Source organism: Prionailurus bengalensis, chromosome C2 (assembly GCF_016509475.1).
Source record: "Prionailurus bengalensis isolate Pbe53 chromosome C2, Fcat_Pben_1.1_paternal_pri, whole genome shotgun sequence".
Classification (NCBI taxonomy): Eukaryota; Metazoa; Chordata; class Mammalia; order Carnivora; family Felidae; genus Prionailurus; species Prionailurus bengalensis.
In genome coordinates this window covers 61,005,306-61,026,712 of record NC_057350.1, presented here as the reverse complement: position 1 = coordinate 61,026,712, position 21,407 = coordinate 61,005,306, and the positions used below count along the sequence as shown (strand labels likewise).

At 39.8% G+C, this 21,407-nt stretch overlaps 1 protein-coding gene across 6 annotated transcripts in view; it reads left to right on the top strand.

Moving 5' to 3' along the window:
- Positions 1–20,056, top strand: part of ZBTB20 (zinc finger and BTB domain containing 20) — a 785,615-nt gene extending 765,559 nt beyond the window's left edge. For all 6 annotated transcript variants that reach the window (XM_043595979.1, XM_043595980.1, XM_043595985.1 and 3 more), the window contains one exon: positions 384–20,056. In XM_043595979.1, coding sequence (XP_043451914.1) covers positions 384–805 — 422 coding nt within the window. In that variant the 3' untranslated portion in view covers positions 806–20,056. The remainder of the gene's footprint in view (positions 1–383) is intronic.
- Positions 20,057–21,407: the final 1,351 nt, after the last annotated feature.

Sequence of the window (21,407 nt, the reverse complement as noted above, 5' to 3'; positions counted from 1 at the left end):
TGATAAAATTAATGGGAAACACACAGTTAAATCTCCTCATGATGATGCTGAAAACAACCCCCTAAAAGTCGCCATCCCTTTTCATCACAGAATGTCCTTTGGAAGCCTTTAGTGGGGGGACTATCTTGTAGCTTTCCAAGAGAGCCATTTTCTGGCCTGGGGACGTGGAAAACTAGATGGTCCTGGCATCACCTTAAAGCAAGGTCTCTCAGAACATGACAGGCCAGGAAGGCCTGGATCTTTCCAGGGCAGTGTGAACCGGTCAGATTTGTTTTTTAATTGTTTTGTTTTTGTTTTCTGTTGTCTTGTTCTTCCGTCTCTCATTCTCTCTCCCTTGCTGTGTCTCGCTGCGTCCTGCTCGCTGTCTCTTCCCACACCGACAGGTGAGAAGCCCCACCAATGCAGCATCTGTTGGCGCTCCTTCTCCTTAAAGGATTACCTTATCAAGCACATGGTGACACACACAGGAGTGAGGGCATACCAGTGCAGTATCTGCAACAAGCGCTTCACCCAGAAAAGCTCTCTCAATGTGCACATGCGTCTCCACCGGGGGGAGAAGTCCTATGAGTGCTACATCTGCAAAAAGAAGTTCTCCCACAAGACCCTCCTGGAGCGACACGTGGCCCTGCACAGTGCCAGCAACGGGACCCCTCCCGCGGGAACACCCCCAGGTGCCCGCGCCGGCCCCCCGGGGGTGGTGGCCTGCACCGAGGGGACCACTTACGTCTGCTCCGTCTGTCCAGCAAAGTTTGACCAAATCGAGCAGTTCAACGACCACATGAGGATGCACGTGTCTGACGGATAAGTAGTTATCTTTCTCTCTTTCTTATGAACAAAACAAAACAACAAAAAAGAAACAAACAAAAAAAGCTATGGCACTAGAATTTAAGAAATGTTTTGGTTTCGTTTTTACTTTCTGTTTTTGTTTTTTGTTTCGTTTCATTTTGTACTACATGAAGAACTGTTTTTTGCCTGCTGGTACATTACATTTCCGGAGGCTCGGGTGAATGATAGTTTTCCCAGCCTCCCTCGGATGGTGGCCTTAAGGCCTGGTAGTGCTTCAAGAGGTCCACTGGTTGGATCTCTAGCTACTGGCCTCTAAATACAACCCTTCTTTACAAAAAAAAAATCTTTAAAAAAAAAAAAAAGTAAAAAAAAAAAATTTTTTTTTTCACTTGTGAAGAGCACTACAAAAAATCTATAACAAAATCTAAAAGGCCTACTGTCTTTAAGTACACCGCTTGCAGTGTTTCAGTGGACATTTTCACAATTCTGGCCGCTCGGACTTCACAGTAACCAGTTAAAACTGTGGAATATCGCTTCTGGTTGAAAACCCAGAGGAAAGGCCCTGCTGTTTTCCACCTACCACGTTGTCTGATTTCATAAAAGGGCTGGGGGGGTGGGAACGGGCAGTGGGTCGGGTGGTGTGGGAAAGGCGAATGGCAGGCTTCTCCCCCAGATTCTGCTGAGTCCGCACCCCCTGGCCCACCTCCTTCATATCCCCCCTTTCAGCAGAAGCCAGGAAGACTTGGACAAGCATCAAGCAACAGTGGCTATCGTATTTATTCAGTGTCTTCGCTGAGCCACAGCCTCAGCACAATCAAGAGGGACTTTCATGAAAGGCAGGAATGCAGATAAAACAAAGATATCAGAGGTTTGCACCTACGTTTCTAGGTACAAGAGAAGGATTATTTCCAACAATCTTTGCAAAAAAAAAAAACAAAAAAAAAAGTGTCAGGATATATTCTTGTGGAAGAGAAAAAGAAAGAGAAATGGAGGGTGGGGGGGAATAATAAAAAGTTCTTGAGGCTTTTTTAATTCAAAATTTTATAGAGGGGCAAAAGTGACGTTTACCAGATAGAATGCTGATTTTTTTAATATATTTACGACAGTATTTGTGTAAAAAAAAAACAAAAAAAAGTGAGATTGTTAAAAGTAATTTTTTTTCGTTTTGGTTTTGCATACACTGCCACCGATCCCTTCTCTTTTATTTTATTTCACACACGTATATATATTTTTTGGTAAGTCAAGACTGTTAAGGTTAGCGCTACTGCTTCCAGATAGAAAGAATAAAAGGCAATTAAAGTTATATTTGAAAGAGAGGAAGGATATTTTCTTCATATTTTTTTTAATTTTTCTTAATTTTTATTATTTTAAGTATTGCCTGGGTTGCTGAGGGCCTCTGTGGCCAGCCCATCCCTGCTGTAATTTGAACCTGCTGCTTTGTATTTTGATACGTAGTTCTTTGACTTTTAGCAAAGCGTTAAGTTGCTCCACTGAATATTTTTTTCAACTGATCCATCTAGAATTCTGTTCTTTTTCATGGGAGGACTTTATCTTTCAGAAACAGATTCCTTGCTTCTCTATAAGTTCATTGAGATCTTATGATTCTAGAATTTCTATTGACTTTACTTCTTTTCTTTAAGGAAACGCTAGTAGTCTAGAGGCCGTGACAAATGGGTTTTCCTTTTGTGGTCAGCCAGGAGGAGGAGTTCAGGCCTCCTCACCCTTCACAACTACAGAGAGCAGCGTTATCAGAAGCCTGGTACAGATCAGGATGCCTTGATGCCAAAATTACTTTCTTCCTTTCAAATGTCACCTTCTGACTATTTCCACCATGGTTGAGAGGGCTAAATAAGATGACCGTCCTTTAGATGATTTCTTAACCCTTGCTTTTGGGAAAGTTTTAAAGAAATTAACAGATATTTCTCAGATGGCAACATCCATCATTCAAAAGGCCACCAGTCCATTGCATCATCCTAGATGCCACTCTCTCTTCCTAGTTGGGATTTCTCTCCTCGGTCCTGATCAAAGCATCGTAATAGGGATTTTTCCATTCTGGACAGTGTCCTGAAGGGATTCCATCTCAAATAGAAGAATTCTTAAGCCTAACAAATATTCCAAAGGTGATTTTATTGCTGGGCATGTTTTAACACTCTTCAGGGGGGAAAAGGACATCTTTAAACAAAGCAGAAACACCAAACCACAATTTTAAAAAAGAAGCAAAGACAGTATTTTAGTTTCAAAATTGCTTTGCATTTTAATTCTCCTGTCAGCGACTTATTTGCAAAAACTGCAACAAATGAGAAGAAATCTTCCAAGGGAAGCAACTCTGTAATGGCGAAAATGCTTTTACTCGTATATTTTAGATATTGGTTAACTCGGATCTTTTCCATAAGTTCTTGGTGATGTTTAGTAGGATTAGTGCAACTAGGGTATATGTGGGTTTTATTTGGTCCTATGGTCCTTTATTCGGTAAATAATTTGCTAGAAGTTTAATGTAGACTTGGATGGTTAACTGATGAGTGTCACTCATCGTGATTTCTAAGAGGAGTTCTAACAAGAGCTATGTGTCCGAAATTGACCTGTTTTAAAAGTTAGTGGGGAACAGCTTCAGAAATAAGATAAAGTCCATTTTTCTCTGCTAATTTTGCATTTTAAAATAGCAGTGTTGTTAAGACTCTATATTTCCACTTACTGCCAACAGAGGGAGCATTAGTTAATTAACCATGTCATGGAATTGTTTTGATCTCTTGAAAACAACTCATTCAACCCATGACATAAAAAAGAAAAAATTGACATTAAGAAAAAAAGTTGTTTAATCTGGAGGAAAAATGACATGAAATCACTCAGCATGTGCTACAAAGGAAGAAGCCAAAAGCCACTTCAAAATTTTTTCAGTTATTTGACAGTAGCTGACTTAAGTAAGATAGTGTCCTTATTCCAACCTTAGCAAAGTAGGCAGAATTTACAATACTTCTAGAAAAGTTGATCTTGGGTGCCATAGTGGGCCACATTTAGCAATCTGCTTCTTAAATCAGAGGGAGACCCATTTACCCTAATGCTGATTTGCCATGTGAAAATCTAAGCAATTGGTTTAAAATAAAATCCACATTTTGCTATAGAACATGTAGAGGGAAGAACTTCCACTTGGGTTTGAAACACTAATATTCATCCCTTCCTTTCAAATGAAGCATCTCTTTTTTAAAAATGTTGGAGAACTCCCCGAGAATTCTTGGGGAGGTGATGCAGTCATTATAACCACACGGACTCTCCAGGTTTGCATAGCAGTCGACTTTTTCTTACTGTATGTCTATTCCTCCCAAACACTCATAGTCTAAAATAGTTGGCAGATTTGTTCTCTGGAGAGAGGAAGAAGCTAGACTGCAGATCTAAACTGGGGAGCCATGAACTTGCTACGGGGTCATTACTGATCTCTTGAAAGGGCTACCTTCTAAACTGATGTAAACTAGACTGTACCTATTTCAAAAGGATAGAGATGCTTTTAGATCGGCAATCCTTACTTTTAAATTAAATAATTCCCAACGTCTTAAGAAATGGGGAAAACATTTTGCTTCAAGAATAGACGATGAGCATGAATCCTTTATTTTTTAGTTTCAAATGCAACAATCTTCTTACATTTAGAACTTCATGCTAGGATGCTATGAGTGCTAAAAAAAATTTTTTTTCAGTAGTCAGGGGAAAAAAATAGATAAAATGGAAGCAAATGTTCCAGATTTAAGACCTCTTAGGATGAATACAGGGAACAAGAACTGGTTTGGAAAAGAACATTTTTTTTTAGTAATTTATGATTTAAAAGTGGGTTAGCTGAACAAGGGAAAGGAAAAAAAGTCAAAGGAGAATATTTATCTCATGACATTTAGATATAGTTATGAAAAATAAAATTTCCCAGCACTGAAAACATTGGTAGCATCTCAGCATAGAGGGCAATAACTATAATAAATGCCAATATTTGTTCCAAAAAAAAAAACCCCAAATGTGTAAAATATAGTCCCCAAAAAGGAAGGAATTGGAACAGATGGATCTGATACAGATTTACACATGGGAAAAGATTAAGAAACAAGCAAGGCAAAAATAATTTGAAATGAAAGTGTCTGTATCAAAATGGCTTTTACTATATATTTTAATTGAGTTGTAAACTTTAGGTCCTAATAATAGTTTCATAGGCTTTTTCCTGCCCAGATTCCTAATGCTCTGAAGCTGTTTGTGCCATGAGTAAGTGTGGTGGATAATTTCCTTCTTCTGTTCCAGCTTTAGTCTATTCCTTCTTCTGAGGCATCTTGGAGCCCACAATAGTTCGCAGCCCTAGAAGGAAAAGACTTGGATTGGCTTTGTTGAAAAGTTATGGGTTTTATTTACCATCCCAATATTCTATAAGGACCAAGAAACCCCTTTGGAACCCATGAACCGTTAGAATTTGTACATTCTGGTATGAGAAGTAAAAAGGTTTCCTCTGGGTGTATGAGCTTCAAGTAAGTCCTAATGCCTTGACCTACTTGTGTGTCTATCTTACAAGCACACCAGCAGTATGTGCCCAGCCCATACCCCAAATCTGTTTTCCCTCAAGAGTTGAAAATGAGGTGTGCCCCTTATAAAATCCCTCAGGTCCCTGACAGAACATAATAAAGGTTCATGTACCTTCCTAGATGTGCTTCCTCCATCATGCTCCCCAACACCTGTTGCCTTTAGGAAAGGGAGCAGTGGGCTAGATCTGGCCAGGATTCATACTCGACATACCCATTCAGGAGACTTTCTCTGTTGTTACAGAAGATGTTACTTAATCAGCTGAGGCTGGGAGCAGAGGGTATGAGATTCTGCAGAAGAGGTATCAGATAACCAAATCAGGACTGCTTCTGCTGTGCAAAAAAAGAAACAAAATGAAGGTGCAATGCAAGAGCAGACACAACCTGAGATGCCCTTGGGATTTCGAAGGGAGGGTGCCGTTTCTGTTGTGACCTGACTCTTAAAAGAAATCTCCTGAAAGAATTCTTTAATTTAGTCATGAGTTGAAGTCCAGGGTAATGGAAGCCCTGGGGAAGAGAACAAAAGGACTGCACACTGTATTCAGCACCCAATAATGCGAAACCAAAAAACATCCAATCCCAACCCTAGGAAGTTTGGCAAGAAGTATTTAGAGAAATCTCTGGGCTTTTCCATGGGTAGTAGGGTCGACAGACTTTCTTTTGAGTGATTTCTGGCTCTGAGAAACCTCTTTACTCACTAGAAAAGAACTTTCTTTAAATGGCCAATTTTATCCCCCAGAAAAAGAAATTTAAAAAAATAAAATAAAATAGGACACTAAAGACAGAACCATGTGACTTGGTAACAAACAAAAGGAAGGGCGCACCAGAATTTCAATAGATTTCCTAATTCCATAGAAAAAGCAAGGCAACCCAAGGCCTTTCCATCTGCAGTGCTTGAAGAGAGTGCTTGTGCTGACCCAGCCCCCTGGGGCTTTTTGAGGCTCGACATAACCTCCCCATTGGGATGGGGGCAGCCCCTTTCTCTTCACATTGTCATGAAGAAAAAGACCCTTCTCTGAGGTGCCCAGGAAATAGATTGCATGGGGCAAACTTTCAAAAGCTATCTCTACCCTGGTGCTCAGGCAGCATGTGGAGACAGAAAAGGGGGCGCAGAAGAGCTCTTGCTCTCCAGTGAGAATATTTTCATATTCCCAAGGGCTCTCTGTGTGGAGTTACCATTTCTCATACTGCTTAAACCTCCGCAAGAGGAAAAGCTGTAGTGACTCAGTGTTCATGTAAACACAAAACATGGAAATTACTAACCCAAAGCATCATTTCTAGCACTAGGTATTACGATAATGAGCCTGATCAAAATTGCCCAGAGATTTTTCTAAGTCTCTCAATAATTTTTTGTCCTTGAACACTGAATCCACAGTGGTCAGAGATGCACCTTAACAGATCCCAAAAATGGTTTGGAACACTAGGATTTGTTTTGCATTCTTTTTAGGATGGAGAAGTAGAGGATGAGGGCTGCATGAGCATGGTGTTCTTTGTCAGAACTATGTATTTCACTGAAAAGCGGTAAAAATGTCCTGGGTTGAAATAACTGACTGAAACACCCTGGGTTCCAGTGGTTCCTGAGGCCCAGCCTATTGAAAACCTTCAGGCTGAAATCTAATCTGAAGTGACCTCAGTCGAGGTATTTGCACCAGAAGCCACTTACAGTAAAGAATTATTGCCTTAAATCAGAAAGCCCAGGGAAGAGAACAGAGGCTAGAGAGCTTGGAAGGGTGCGAAGACTTAGACATTTCTTGCTTTTTAATGGTTGCATTATCATCAAAATGAGCCCTATTCACGAGTGAAGACTATGAAAACAGCGGTTTTGCAGGGAGGCATCAAACTTCTCTGGAACTGACAGTTCTCAGGAAGTGGCTGCTATTTTTTCATATCTTATTTCAGTGACATAGGTCTGGGCTGGGTGTAAAATAGGCATCATATTAGTCAAATAGTAAATCCCATAAGACATGATCACAGGTGCCTGGTATGCCAGTTTTAATCATTTCTTTAATAGGGAGAATAGTCTCTACAAAAAGCTTTCTTTCCCTATACAGTATATATTTACTTCTAGACTCAGTTTTCCTCAGTGTAGGTGAGCATCTGGTCCATCTGGTGGTTCTTTGTTTAAATGCAAACTCACAACTCGCAAATCTTCAATGATGGAGCATAATCTGCAGATCATAGAGGAAACCTAGCCACAGTTATGGGAATCCCGGCTTTTGAGATACCTAATTAGGATATAGAAAGTCCCTACCAGTCCTCTTGCAATTTCAGGGGTTTCCTTGGTTCCAAATACCTCAGTGAGATTCTGATACACGTAAAATAGAAAAGAAAAAAATTAACCCCATAAGAGACATCTGTTTCCACTACTGTTACGACAGAAGTTTGGAATTGCCCAGCAAAATCCTTGTCATTTCAATGTAGATTCCAGTAATGAAAAGGACTTAACCCAGCTAGTAGGTCACGGCTGCTGTCCAAAATGTCTATACGTGAGTACACATTATGCATGTACACACGCAGTGTGAGGTGCTCTCAGTACAAAACTGTTGTGCGTTCATATTCCCCGGTGACAAGACAGATTCTGGAATTTCTAGCTAGTCAACGGTCTCACATATCTTCTATCTGCTTCTGCTCTGTTGCCTTAGTTGGGTGCATCAGCGCCATCCGCTATCTGTGATGAGGGCATTCTGGAGGAGGTCAACCATCAGTCATTTCTACGTACCTGTTTCATGAGAAACTTGAATATGCTGTGCAGAGTAGAGTGCACGTAACAAACTCTGTACTTCTGCTGGATTTCCTGACGTGTGTGCATACGTATGTGTTTGCGTGTATACTTGTAGTCTGGGAGTGTGTGTGCCTCTCAAAGGAGGCACACGCAGGCATAGGCCCTGGTGCATAGATACGGCTCCCTCTTCCTACCATTGTGCTCGAGACTTGTGGCTCCCTTCCCAGGAAGCAGTCACCTGCCCACTCTGTTGCTTTTTGTAACGTTTCGGAGTTGGGAGAAACAAAGGCAGCTTGTTGGATCCACAGCAAACCTACAGAGACAGGCTGTTTTCCTCCAGGAGAAGGTAGAACACAAGTACTCAAGTGGTACGCAGAGCAAGAGAGCGGCAGGCTGGGGCACCTCCCTTGGTCTCCTGGGGAGGAGGGGCATGAGGCCAGGGAGCAAGGCCCGGGACAAACTTTGGTCCGAGCCAGTCCATGGCTTGAAAGCCTCCATTCCTTTCCTCTATGGAACCCAGTGTGTGCACACAAACACCCGCCCGCCCGTAAGTTTTACTCCCAAACTAAAGCTTCCTCATCCTGCTTGCATCGGGGGGTCATCACCGTAATTCCAGACTGTGTCTCCTGAAACCAACGTGGCCTTTGCCGAAGTCTTTCCAGGAGTGGGTTGTTTACTGTGTCTAGCAAACCAATAGACTCTCGGAGGGAATCATTTTTAGTCTGTAAGAATTGATGGCTCTCGCCCATCTCAAACGTTGAGGTAGAACACTGCTCTGGGGCACTGGTCTGCACAAATGGACCTGGCTCTCGTAGCCGACCTTAAAGGGTGGCCTGGAAACCATCGGGTTCAGTTTTCTCACTCCCATGCCCTTCTTTTACTAGATGGACTATTATTTTTTATGACATGTAGGTTATTTCTGCTAATTCGCAGAATTCAGAGGACATTTTCTTTCCTCTTCTATTTTGGTGACTTTTCCCCTCCCCCATTAAGGCAGGCTACTTACACTTAGCAGCTTTTCGTTGTTGTTCCCTTTGAAAATGTATATTGTCTTTCTATATCCAAAAGTCTGTGACTGTAACCATAGGCATTTCTTTTTACTGGAAGAAAAAATGAGTTGTTCGTTTTTGTTTTTGTTTTGTTTTTTTTAATTAACAGTACTAGTGACTTTGTGGAAGAATATGAGTTACATTTAGGTATGCTTACTTAAGTACAGTACACTACATTGCAGTATTTCTGAAAGCTAGAACATACACATTATATATAACAACTCTATATTGAGATATATATTACATTATAGTCATTTTAACTTTGAATCTGCCTATGATCATGAGTTGATTGAAATATTATTTCTTTGCATTTATCACCCATCACCAACCTGCTGCAGTTAATCTGGTGCATTTAATAATAATCATTACTGCTCTAGTTCGCTTTTTATATTATCAGCTTCAGTATTGTTTTGACATGATTTTAGAATTTTTTTTTAAAGCTCAGACTTAGCAAATGTAGGAAAGTGAAAACTTTTTTTTAAGAAAACATTTCTTTTCCGGTGTGGCCGATACAAAGAGGTTCATATCTAAAGTGATCTCGTTTAGCTGGCCCTCTCAATATCTGAAGAACAAAAGAAGTGCATATGAATGTATCTGTGATTTTCCCTTTTAGGACTGTCACTGTTCTATATTTGCTTTTGAAAATATGACCAAGGGGCTCCTTAACTTCCATATGATCTGACCAACAATTACAGGCTGCATTTGAAAGGGCTGCTCATCTGAGAAGCATAAGGGAGTGAAATGCCTAGCTGTCCCAACTGGGTTTTCATACATTTATTTTAATACAGCTCCTTTCCTGACTAATTTCTGTTTTCAGTGTGCTTTACAATTATTTTAACTAGTCTTCAATGCTTCCCTGGAGGCAGCTTGGCAATATAACATTCATTTTCCTAGGAGATTTTTCTTTCTTAAATAAAACCAGAATTTGAGGAACTTTTTCATGACAGAGGCTGATAGAAATAGAACTGAGAAATAGGGATCTCATTTTTTAGCCTGCAGAATGTATAAAATGTTGGCTCTCGGGTCTCTGCCCCTCAGTGTCTCTCTCCATTTGTCTGTCAACGTGGGGATTCAGTGCCTTTCTTCTTTAGCCAGCCCATCATGGAAACTTCAGAAATCGGGCATCCTGTCTTCCTAGCCAGAAACATTTTCAAATAGTATTTTCAGATAAAGAGCTTCTTCAGTTTCCCTTAGCTACTTGACCCAATGCCTGGAAAACTCCATAGTTGGACAAACTTTACATCCATCCTGGGGACCTAAAACCAGATTCCTTCTCTCAGTTCTCTATTCAGGACAAAATGAAAACAGTTGTTTATAATACTCAGTGTGAAAGCCCTTCCCACACTGGACCAATATTAAGGCCTCTCAGTATAAATAACACCAATTCCATCCTTTCATCTTTCCTAATAGATTTTTAGTTTCAAATCCCATTTTGTTCTGCTGTGTTCCCCCTTCCCTGCCAGGCAACAAAATTCATCGCCCCTCCCCGTATTCACACCCTTAGCAGTACCCTCCACTTGTGAAGCCTGGTAGACCCACTCCAGCCTACTTTGAAGGGGCTCATATTGAGTCTAGTAGCAAAATTCTAAATCTGTTTCTCCAAAGCTTTCAACTAAATATATGTCTCCAGGACAGACAGAATTGTGAATTAAATGGGAGTCAAGGGGACTGTTGCTTTCTCCAGTGTTCGCAAAATACCCAAATTGTATCAATTTTCCCCTTTTCTTTTCCTAACCACGTCCCCTTATTTCTTGTTTCTCTTTAGGACTACTTTAAATTACCTCTTCTTCTCGACCCCTGAAGAACGCGAATAATTATGACTCCTGAGTGCTCACTTCCCTCCCTTCCCCCACCCCATTCTGAATGCCCTTCTCTAAGCTTTGTGCAGTTAAAAAGCACTGACAGGAGTCAGCTCCTTGTGATTCGTAGGCAGAGTGAAGAAGTATGTCTTCACTGTACCTTCAAATTTTAAAAGTTATCAATATTCTTTTGAGAGTGGGAGGACCTGAGTCACAGTTTTAAATGTCATCTGTACCAGAAAGGTCATTAATCCCTTTCACCTTCACATGTGGCCAAAGGTAAAGGGGAAAAAAAAATGTTTTTTTCTGTTTTTTTTTTTTCTTTAAATATCATAGCATTCAAATTCCTGGTATGAGTAGGACCATTTCTGAGGGAGACCAAAATTCATCAATGTGGACCCTTTCAAGTCCTGCTAATATTTAGGCAAATGATATATTAACCAGATAAGAGATTTAAAGAAATCTAACAAAAGAGGTAACATTTTAAAATAATTTTGCTAACTGCTCAAGCCTTAGTGAGCTCTTCTAAAACAAGTAAAGCCACTTCCACTCAAGTAGGAGGAAACAATTAGGAAGAATTGTTTTCATTTGTTACCTTTCTGAAAAACGAATAATTGTTGACTAACATAGAAATTTAAGCAGTAATTTACTGAGAGATGAAAAGATACATAAAGTATCTAAAGTGTCTATTCTGCAAGCAGCTATTTTTAAAATGTAAACCATATATATAATAGGGCTGACTGGATACTAGATACTTGACTAGATACCGAATACACTCCCCAGTACCTAAACATTCAACATATAATTTAGTCATCATGCTAGATCTCGTTTTAATGAGTTATAACTATCTGGTTGCTAAAGCGTTGCCCCAAGGGGTGATATCATTCTGGATCTATCCCTTTACAGGGATAGCTTCTTTCCTGTAATAGCTTCTTTCCTGACTTCCAGTCCACCCCTCTTGCCATGCTCCTACATTGCCTCTTGGCTCTCATGCAGACAAATTCTGTGGCATTTAAAGTACTACCTGCTTTGAAATGCACTGGAGGTATGCTATTTCAATTCTGGCTTTACCCATTGACAAACAGAATCAAAATTTATTATCCGAGGTATATTCTTAATGTGACTAGAGGCTTGACCAATCTCCTCCCTTAATTAAATCAGTCTATAACGTCAACTCACACCTTAGAGAGCCACGAAATAAAGAGAGAGCTCAAAACCTTCCTGAGTCATACATCTAGTAGGAAACCAACATTTCTTAAAGCCTGTATTTATGTGGCCTAGGATGGTGATCCTCCCTTGGCCATGTTTTCCCAGTCAATCTCACATGTTTCTCTTCATTTGTCTGTTCTAACTCGCTCTATCTTTTTAAAAAAGTATTCTTCATCTAAAGTACTCTTCTCCTCAGGCTTTGGCTTCTGAAACAGTGAAAGACTCTCTTTTAAATCCTAACTACTATTGTTTAAAGTGTAATGTGGAGTATGAGAGGCTCCAGTTCTGACAGGCCCCATTTGGTCACAATCACAAAGATTTCTCCAGGATGCCTTCTTGACATTGTTCCTTCTGGCTCCCCAAGAAGAGCCCTAACTCTGAGACCAGGTTTTCTCACCACAACCTCTGCATTAGTCTAGATTGTTGTGTAAATCCTGATAATATTCTAGAGACCACAGAGTGTGAATTTCTTATTGCTTATGAGCCTCCTGCTTTTGTAAACTGACACCTGTCAGGAGCATCAAGGCCCCTATCAGTAACTAATGCAGCAAAATGATGGTCATAAACATTATAGTACATAATGGGGAGAATAAGAAGAGATTTCTTTCTTCTTTTCCCCCCATAAAAAGCTTGCTTCCCCATCCCACCCTACCACCACCACAATGCATTTCAGAAAGTCTGCATCTCATTTTACAGATATGTAGCTTTAGGATTCGCAAATATAGCTTAGGAAACGTTCTGAGATTGAAGCTGGTACCAAACCAGTTTATTTTCTGCACTGGACTTTAGGACAAGTGTGCACAGATACAATTCCTTCAAAGAAAGTGAAACTAACCTAGTAAAGCAAAGGGATAATACTTTCACACATTAAAACAGTTTTTGCTATCTATAAACCTTGATTTAAGCATAATTATTACTTTTTAGAAAACTGAAACTGGAGGAATGTGTATTTTAGTGAAGTTTGTTTGTTTCCCTTTATCTCTTTCTTGTCAAGATAGTAAAAGATTTTGATTCTTTAATTTGATACTGTCCCTGGCCATATGTATCAGTCAGATCATGCCCACCCTTCCCATACTCTTGCCCTTTTAGAATGAAAGCTTTCCTTCCCACCATTAAGGAGTCTTTTCTCCATGAAAATCTTATCTTCTTTTTCAATAAACATGTGAGAGCTTTGAGGAGAGAGATTCTCTCTGCACTTTGAGGGTAGAATAGTTAAAATCAAAACTACTTCTTGAGAGAAACCCCATTTACCTAAACTAACAGGTCTGGGGCCAAAGAATGGGACTTGATTGCAGATGAAGGTCATGTATTTTACACTACAAATACTTATTGCCTCCTCCAATTTTTGGAATAAGGCTGGGAATAAATTAATTCAATGAAAACCTGCACTGGATGCTTCTTATTAATATCTAATGCAGAATACCCAAAAAAGACAAAGAAAGGATGCTACTAAAATACAAAGTCAATCTATAGATTTCTATAATTATTCAAATTTCTTTTCTATTCATTTCAAAACTATGATGTGTCCTTGGGTCTTAACTAGAGAGACACCCACTTCTCCATTGCTTTCCATCTCCCCCACCCGGCACTGGAGGTGACAGTCACAGAGGGAGCCTGGCACTGCATTGCCAGCACTTCCTTCACCCCGGCATACCCCCACCACCACAAAAGAAGGAAAAACCAAATTAGAAACTTTTTTTGAAAAAAAAAAGGAGAAATTGTAGTGCTTCATTTGAAAGCAACTGTTTTTAATTCAACTCAATTTTCAGATGGCCTGACAACCTTTTTATAACCTGTCTTTTGTGCTATAATTTGAATTTTTAGCTCAATCTTTAAAATAATTGCAATTTCAATTAGGTGAACAGAGGAAAAGCAAAGAGGGGTGATAGGGCAATGTGATTGGACTAAACCTGATACAGTTCTGGATTTTTAAAGCCAGTGTTCAGCGTTACCAGAGAAAGCTAACACCACTCACCCTTTGCCATTCTCCCCCATCCTTACTATTATAGGCTTATGAATTAGTAAGAAAACCTCACTTCTTTATGGTTTAGGACTTCTTATTAGTATTAAACCCATATAGAGAAATCCTACAGACCCTTGACTGCTCCTATAACTAATCTCTCCAGGGCATATGCAGAGAGAGAGAGAGAGAGAGATCTGAAAATAAAGTAATGGTTCAAATTTGATACAAGATTTGGACAGTGTCTAAAGTGCTTTGTGTATGTTCACTGCAGAGGGTTCTTTGAAAAATAAGGCTTGTTTCTCTGTTCCTGCTCTCCTTGGGACAAACTGATTTGGAACCATCTGGATGTAGATTTGTAGGAGAAAATACTCAAAAGCATTGTCAGCTGTTAAACTTCCTTATCCCATTGACTTGAACCTCAGTTTTCCTGAGGAGCCTATTGAGATAGAAATTAACGGTAACTTCCACATACTCAATTAACATCGGTTTCTTTTTTGCCCTAGTGTAGAAAAAATTGTGGCTTTCAGAAAAAAATGAAAGTAGAATCTCTTAGTAATCCTCATCATGGCAAACAAAGGCAAGAAGCTAAGATAGAGAAAATCTATGGTAACTGTATGATTTAAAGTAATTTGGGTGTGCTGACCCCACAATGCCAAATGCCTTTGTTTCTACAATCTATTCTGAACTATATATTGATTCTCCCGAGACTTCCAACATGCATGTGTGGGTATGAGCAGACGAGCAAATTGACATTTGGAGAATGGAGACCCAGACAAACCAAAACGATCAACTCTTAGGATTATCAAATACAAAGCATTCTCCAGAATCACTCAGTACCGCCGTATCCAAAACCAGTTCCTGATTAGTCTTAAGCGAGAAGTAAGCTCCATAAGACATATCCTACTATGAATGTTTTTTCTTACAGAATAATACAAGAAGAGGTACAATGCAGATTCTTAATTTGGGTGTAATTATAATTCACCTTTGTATTTAATACTTGTACTTTTTGTGTGTGTCACTGAGCTATTTGTACCAATTTTCAATCTGTCATCCTGAGAGGGGCCTCGGGAATTTCTGTGTATGTGTCTGTAGATCTGTATTTATATGTAGTCAGGAAAAAAGTGGGTAGGAGAGGAATGAGGGGAGGGAGACGGGGGTCAGTGTGAAGAAGTGAGTGCCCCTCGGGTCCCTATTTATGTTAGGTGAGGTGGCTACAGCCAGAAATCCTCCAGGAAGAGTTGATTGCACTATTCTAAAAGAAGAGCCCAGCACTGTTAAATTTAGAACATGTTTGGGGAAACAGAAAAGTTTTCTCTTTTTCTGTACCCATTCTCTTTAGTATCAGAGCCATTTGACATGATGAAAACCATTCAATAAAAACCACTACTGACCTTTGCATTAAATAGCTATTTTCCTCTTCTAAACACTACCCCTGGTTTCAACTCATCTACTTCCCTTTATTTTCTGCCTATTGATTGAACATTTTACAGAATAATACATAGGTGCATGCTAGTTGTTTCTCTCCTCTGAGCTGAAACAGGGGCAACAAGAGATGACTCACAGAAGCGTGAGGTAAAGACTGAATTTCCCACTTTTGTGGCACTGGTAACCTTTAGTAAGAGCTGTTTAGGGTTGAGCTTGGGTCTATAACAGGGCTTTGTTTTGTTTTTTTTTTTTGTTGTTTTTTTTGTTGTTTTTGGTTTTTTTTTTTTTTGGTTTATTTTGGGGGTCTTGGGGTCTTTTTTGGTTTTTGTTTTGTTTTGTGTTTTTTTTTTGTTTTTTGTTTTTTGTTTTTTTTTGCACTAAATATGACTGCACTGCATTGCACTACTGAAATGTATTTACTTGTGCTGGGAGAGAGTGTGTGACATATGGGGAAGAAGGAGGCAGTTATGAAACAGGAAGCATCACAAAAATGGAGAATTGTTTCTGTCGTGCTTGGTCTTAGCAGGGTTGGTGAGAATCTGTGGACTCTGCTAACTCTTGATCGGGCCCAGAAACTGCCATGCTCATAGGATCTGTTTTCTTATTATAAAGAAGCAGGGCTAGTACAGTAAATTGAAGATGTTTAAAGAAAAGTTTTCCCAGTGTTGTCTCCAACCAAGCTTTTGGTAAGAGTTGCAAAGGTGAGGAAACTAATAACCAAGGTGACCTGGAAGGCTTCACCTTGGCCTCCACCCAAAGCCCCTTGCTGATGCACATTCCGTGTGGCAGAGGGCAATGGTGTGTGCTGCTTTCAAACAAACATTGCCTTGTCTGTGTTGGAGATATCCTTTCAGCCTGAGCATGCTTTTCCATCCCTGGGTGAGACCTAGATCAGGCTAACCAAAGAGGAAGGCCATGCACGTGATAAAATCCTTTAAGATGGCAGTAAGGGAACAGTGCAATAAACACTGAAAACCAGTGAGGTGAAGGGTTTCTTTTGAAACAAGCTGGGCCAACTTTGAAATTAAAGGAAGGGTTGGAAAATTGATCAGAACCTACTTACTAGCTGCTCCATCGTAGACTATCGTTTATTAAGCAGAAGACCTTAACAGTGCCTAAACGTTTAGTTTTGAAGTTGCTGAATTTTTTCAATTTTTTTTTACTGGATTTATTTTTATTGCCTTTTTAAACCTGAGAAGTAATGAGAGGGTGACAGCTCTTCAGTGACTATTGATAAAAGAAACTTGTGCCACAGGAAAAGCAATCAATTGTGTGGGGCATTAATAACACAAGAGCCAAGGTGCCGAAGAGCTCTTCCAGAACCCAAGGTGACAGCTATGAAGATTCTGGTTCAGTAAGAAAGGGACACAACACATATAAATGGCTAATGTTGAATTTCTCTGAACACTAGCACATGTGGGGACATCAATTTGGAAAACAGTCAATTGAGGTGTCTTTCCTAAGATTACAACATTGATACCTATCTCTCCTCCGTAGCATCCATCCAAGTCTACTATTATAAGGTAAAAAAAAAAAATTTTTCAGGAAACTGTCCGCCTTGCTAGTCAGAAAAAACACCACTTAGGGCTTTCAAACTAATGTAAGCAATCCCTTAAGCACCCAAAGCATTATCTCAGTTTTAAAGAAGAAACTCTCAATTCAGAGCTCTTAACAGGTACTTAGAGATGTGTATTGGGTAAGAAAGCACTAAGAGGATATTGACTGCAACAAACCAAAGGTATAGAAAGAAATAATTGACCTTTTAAAATACATTCACATTAACTGTCGTAGGATACCTCTCTTGAGGCTTTGGGGAAACACCTTTTTTCGTGAAACTTGCATACCTGGTCCAGTTTTGTCACCAAAGATTTTAATCACCAGAGCCCTATCTCTTCTCTCCCAGACAAAAGTAATATGACAGGCTTGAAGGGTATGCTTTGGTGGTCAAGGGAGGACGCTTTGGTTTTCATTCTGTTCACAGTGATACTTACAGGAGACTCGTTATTAAAGGAGCTACTGAACTGTCTTTATGACTTGGGGTTTGGTCAGAGGTTTAAAAAACTAGGGAAAAAAATAAACAAAAGTACTTTGACACTGTAAACTAGTCTTCAATAGAGTCGTGACCTGAAGACTGATGGAGAGAAAGAAACTTCCATGGAAGAGAGTGAGCTAAATCATACAGAACCAAACAAAGATCATTGGTGAAACATGGGGCGGTGTAGACAACAGAGCAGATCAGTGTTCTTTATGGCCAGAGCCAACAGCAACGGCCAGGGGAGTCAGATCACTGGTGAGTGAATTCAGTTATTGAAAAAGACACAATCTGGGTTTCATTGTGGTTGCTGGAGTGATTAAAACGTTCCTGCCCATGGCGAGGACAATACTGAGGCTGACCTGTTGTGACAGTGCCTTTCTTGTAGCAAGTACTCAATAATTTGTTCAGTTAGGCTTTTCTGGACCATTACCCCCAGTCTTCTGAGGAGGTCTGAAGGGATAGTATTCGCTTAGGATGAAGGGACAGGATATTGCTCCTGGAATGATGTGATTTGATGATATTTGCACTAGATTCTAAACTCTACTTCATACTGGAGCAACTGAATGAGAGAAAAACCAAGGATGGTTCAATGTTAAATGAAACCAAAAGCAGTATTTTCTGACTGATGCCTCTTCTCCTTCTCCCTCTCCTCCTCCTCCCCTTTGTCCTCCTGCCTCTGCTCCTCCTCCTTCTCCTTCTCCATTTCCTTCTTCTTCTTTTCCCTGAAAGAAACTTCATACTTGGTGTTCTTTTCCTTCATTTTTTCCCCCCACACTGAACCTTCAGTGTAAATTAACCATCAGGTAGGAATAGTTAATATAAAGAGCATCTGTCATTACAACTTTGCGCACCTCTTTTGCTTCATCAAGGGCTTGAGACAATGGGCGGGGGGCGGGGGGGGGGGGGGAGCAGGGCTCCTCCAGAGCCACCAAGCCCTTAGGAAGGCTGCAAAGCAGAGATATGATATGGAGAGCCGACCTGATACATATTTGCCTAGAGCACATTGGGCCTGTAGTTAGTCCTAACGAATGCTTAGAGAAGGAAACCAATGTGTTGAAGAAAAACAAGGGTTTATCTATAGATAAACCCACAGTTTATCTATTTCCCCTCTCTCTTCTCTTTCCCACTTCACCCCCCTGTCCTATCAGAATTATATGTCATCTCATTTCTTTATGTTACCAGAAGAATTACTTGGTTCCTTGGTTTTTCTCTTTATCAGTGGGCTGGGAACTCTTCCAAAATTAAAAACAGATACCATCAGTGGCTCCCCTGTGGCCTACCAGTTTCTCAGAATGCTGTCCACCTGGTCTTGACCAGTCAACTAAGATAACTTGGAAGCTGTGGCTGGCTCAACCACCTGTCACTTTATTTTCATTTTGTTTTCATTTTCATTTGAATTTTGAGTGATCCTATGGAAAGGTGGAAATGACAGAAAGGGTGTAGAGGCTGTGATTCTAGGGCATAGCTTGTCAAGAGTTTGTGTTATCCAAAATAGATCTTTCTACACCTGTTTTTCTGTTGAATCTGTTGCCCCAATTATAATTTCTATTATATTTGTGGTTATTTTTATAAGAATAGAGTCCATTTGCTATGTCTATTTGAGTACTTTTTTTTTCTATTTTCCCCACATGGATGCAGTACCAACCTGTTAATGAAATATCTTTTTATTGTATTATTAATATGTAATTCTACTGTAGACCAAAAATATAAAAAACAAATTTGTTCATTTTAAAGTTATAAAGAACTAGTGAGTAAAAGATTAAGAGTTGAAGGAAAAGACAGAAGAGCAGTGGTTAACTATGTTGAGTTAGAAATCTAAGAGTAGCCTTACCTATTTTTTAACCAGTGCTTGCCAATCATACCATAGTTGGGATTATATAGTCTTGGCTCCTTCATGCTTCTGTTCTATAATTTTTGTTTGTCTGTTTGTTTTTATTTGATGTAATTGAAGTTGCACATCATGCTATTTTTGGCGATGCCTGATTTTATTATATTGTACTTTTCAGTCATTTCCTTTAGAAGGATGGGGGGAAAAGTTTTATTTCTTTCTTTAATTTAAAATTTGTTTAATGCACTGGAAATAAAATTGGACACATTTCACTGTTCAGAAACAAATTCAGAAAACAAAACAGAACAAAAACCACAAAGAAAAAACCAGCAACCAAATAACCAACAAGACAAAAGGCTATGAAAAAAATCTATTCATACTAAATACACAAAGTACATCTCACACGAAAGAGAAATATCAAATTAGAAAGATAAGTCACAGAAGTTACAGTGCTGAAAATATAAAAGAAACCTGGGCTCAGTGGGGATGGTGAAAATGGGGCATTCCTTTGAGATCTGAGATCTTGCGATTGTTCCAATGAATGCCCAAAGGGGTTAAATGTGGGAGACGCAACCATGGAGGAAATAAGCCCAGAACTCCTAGAACTCTGTTACCTTTTATCTTATGCTTGGGCTGCGTTTTGAGAAGAAGAAGAAGAAAAAAAAAAAAAAAGATGTGCTATGGTTGAAAACCTGGCTTGCCTAGAGGGATGTGTATGGGACACAGGCGGATGCCATTCAGTCCTTTGCCCATGTATTGCCTCACGTGTTTCTTTCCTCCGTGAGGATTTGTGGCAGGTAGGCCCGCAACATGGGAGACTGACTCACTAGAACATCAGCTAATGCTAAAGAACCTCTTGTCTCCAACCTGACCCCCCTTCTTCAGCATTCCCAATACCAGCACAGCCAGTTAACCCATACAAATGCACAGCAAAAGGAAGGACAGGTGTTTGGCCTAGCCACGTGGCTGTATCATTTGTTTAACGTTTGCTGGGTTTTTCTGGTTTTGTTTTGTTTTGGAGTAGGGGTGGGAGTGGATGTAACTTCACAATCCTAATACAGTAATTGTTTTGCATCTTCCATGTTTTATGCAAAAACAGACATTTAAATCAATAACTAATTGTGCCCTAGACTGAAAGTTAATGTTTAGGAGAGGAAAAAAATTGTTGGAATTTTTTCTACATTTTTTTGTGAAGAATCTTTTTTGGAAAGGAAGGATACATATTTTTGTTGTGTAATATTTTCTATTTTTGAATGCATTTTATTGGTACAAGACTGTTTTTTTGGTGAAGACATTATTTAAAAAAAAAAAAAAGAAAAAAACTAATCGAAAAGTTTGCCCTTAAGGATATGCTGCAGTTTTGAGGTTAAAAAAAAAAAAATAACTGATTCAAGATGCGTGTTAAAAGTTGGGATTATATTGTTGTTTTTTGTAATTGTTACAAGAAGAAGTTTGTACCCACTGCTGTTTATTTTGTTTCAGATGAGTAAGTAAAGGGATTGTTCTTGTTTTATTCTTTTTTTAGAGAAAAAAAAAGCTATTTATGAAATGTCAAAAACACTGGACTGTGAGTTTAAGTGTGGAAGCATTTTACCACCCTGTGTCTTCGACCAATTATGGGAAACCCCTTTTCTCTTCCCCCCTGCCTTAGCCTTGCCAAATGAGAAAAATATAACAGCTGTCAGATGATGGAAGCCACTGAAGCCCTGCTTTAATTTTTATGGTTCGAAAAAGTCAGAAAACCAAAGTTCAATTTGTTTCTGAAATCCCACTGTCCGTAGCCCTTTTTTGTATGATGCAGCCAGCGGGCTCTGCCTCTCCGTCTTGGATCATCGCCTTCTTGAGGGCTGGGGGGCCAATGCAAAGAGAAGCATAAAGGTGGTGAGCCTGAGGGGGCCGGAGGTCTCAGGAAGTAGACGTGAGTGGGACTTCAACCTCTCAGCAGGCGACCTACCGCGCTTTCCCTGCCAGAGGCAAGGCTGCCCAGAGGGCACACTGCTTGCCGGCTGCCTCTGAAGGAGAGAGCCTTCCAGTACCTCCACCCTCAGCTTCT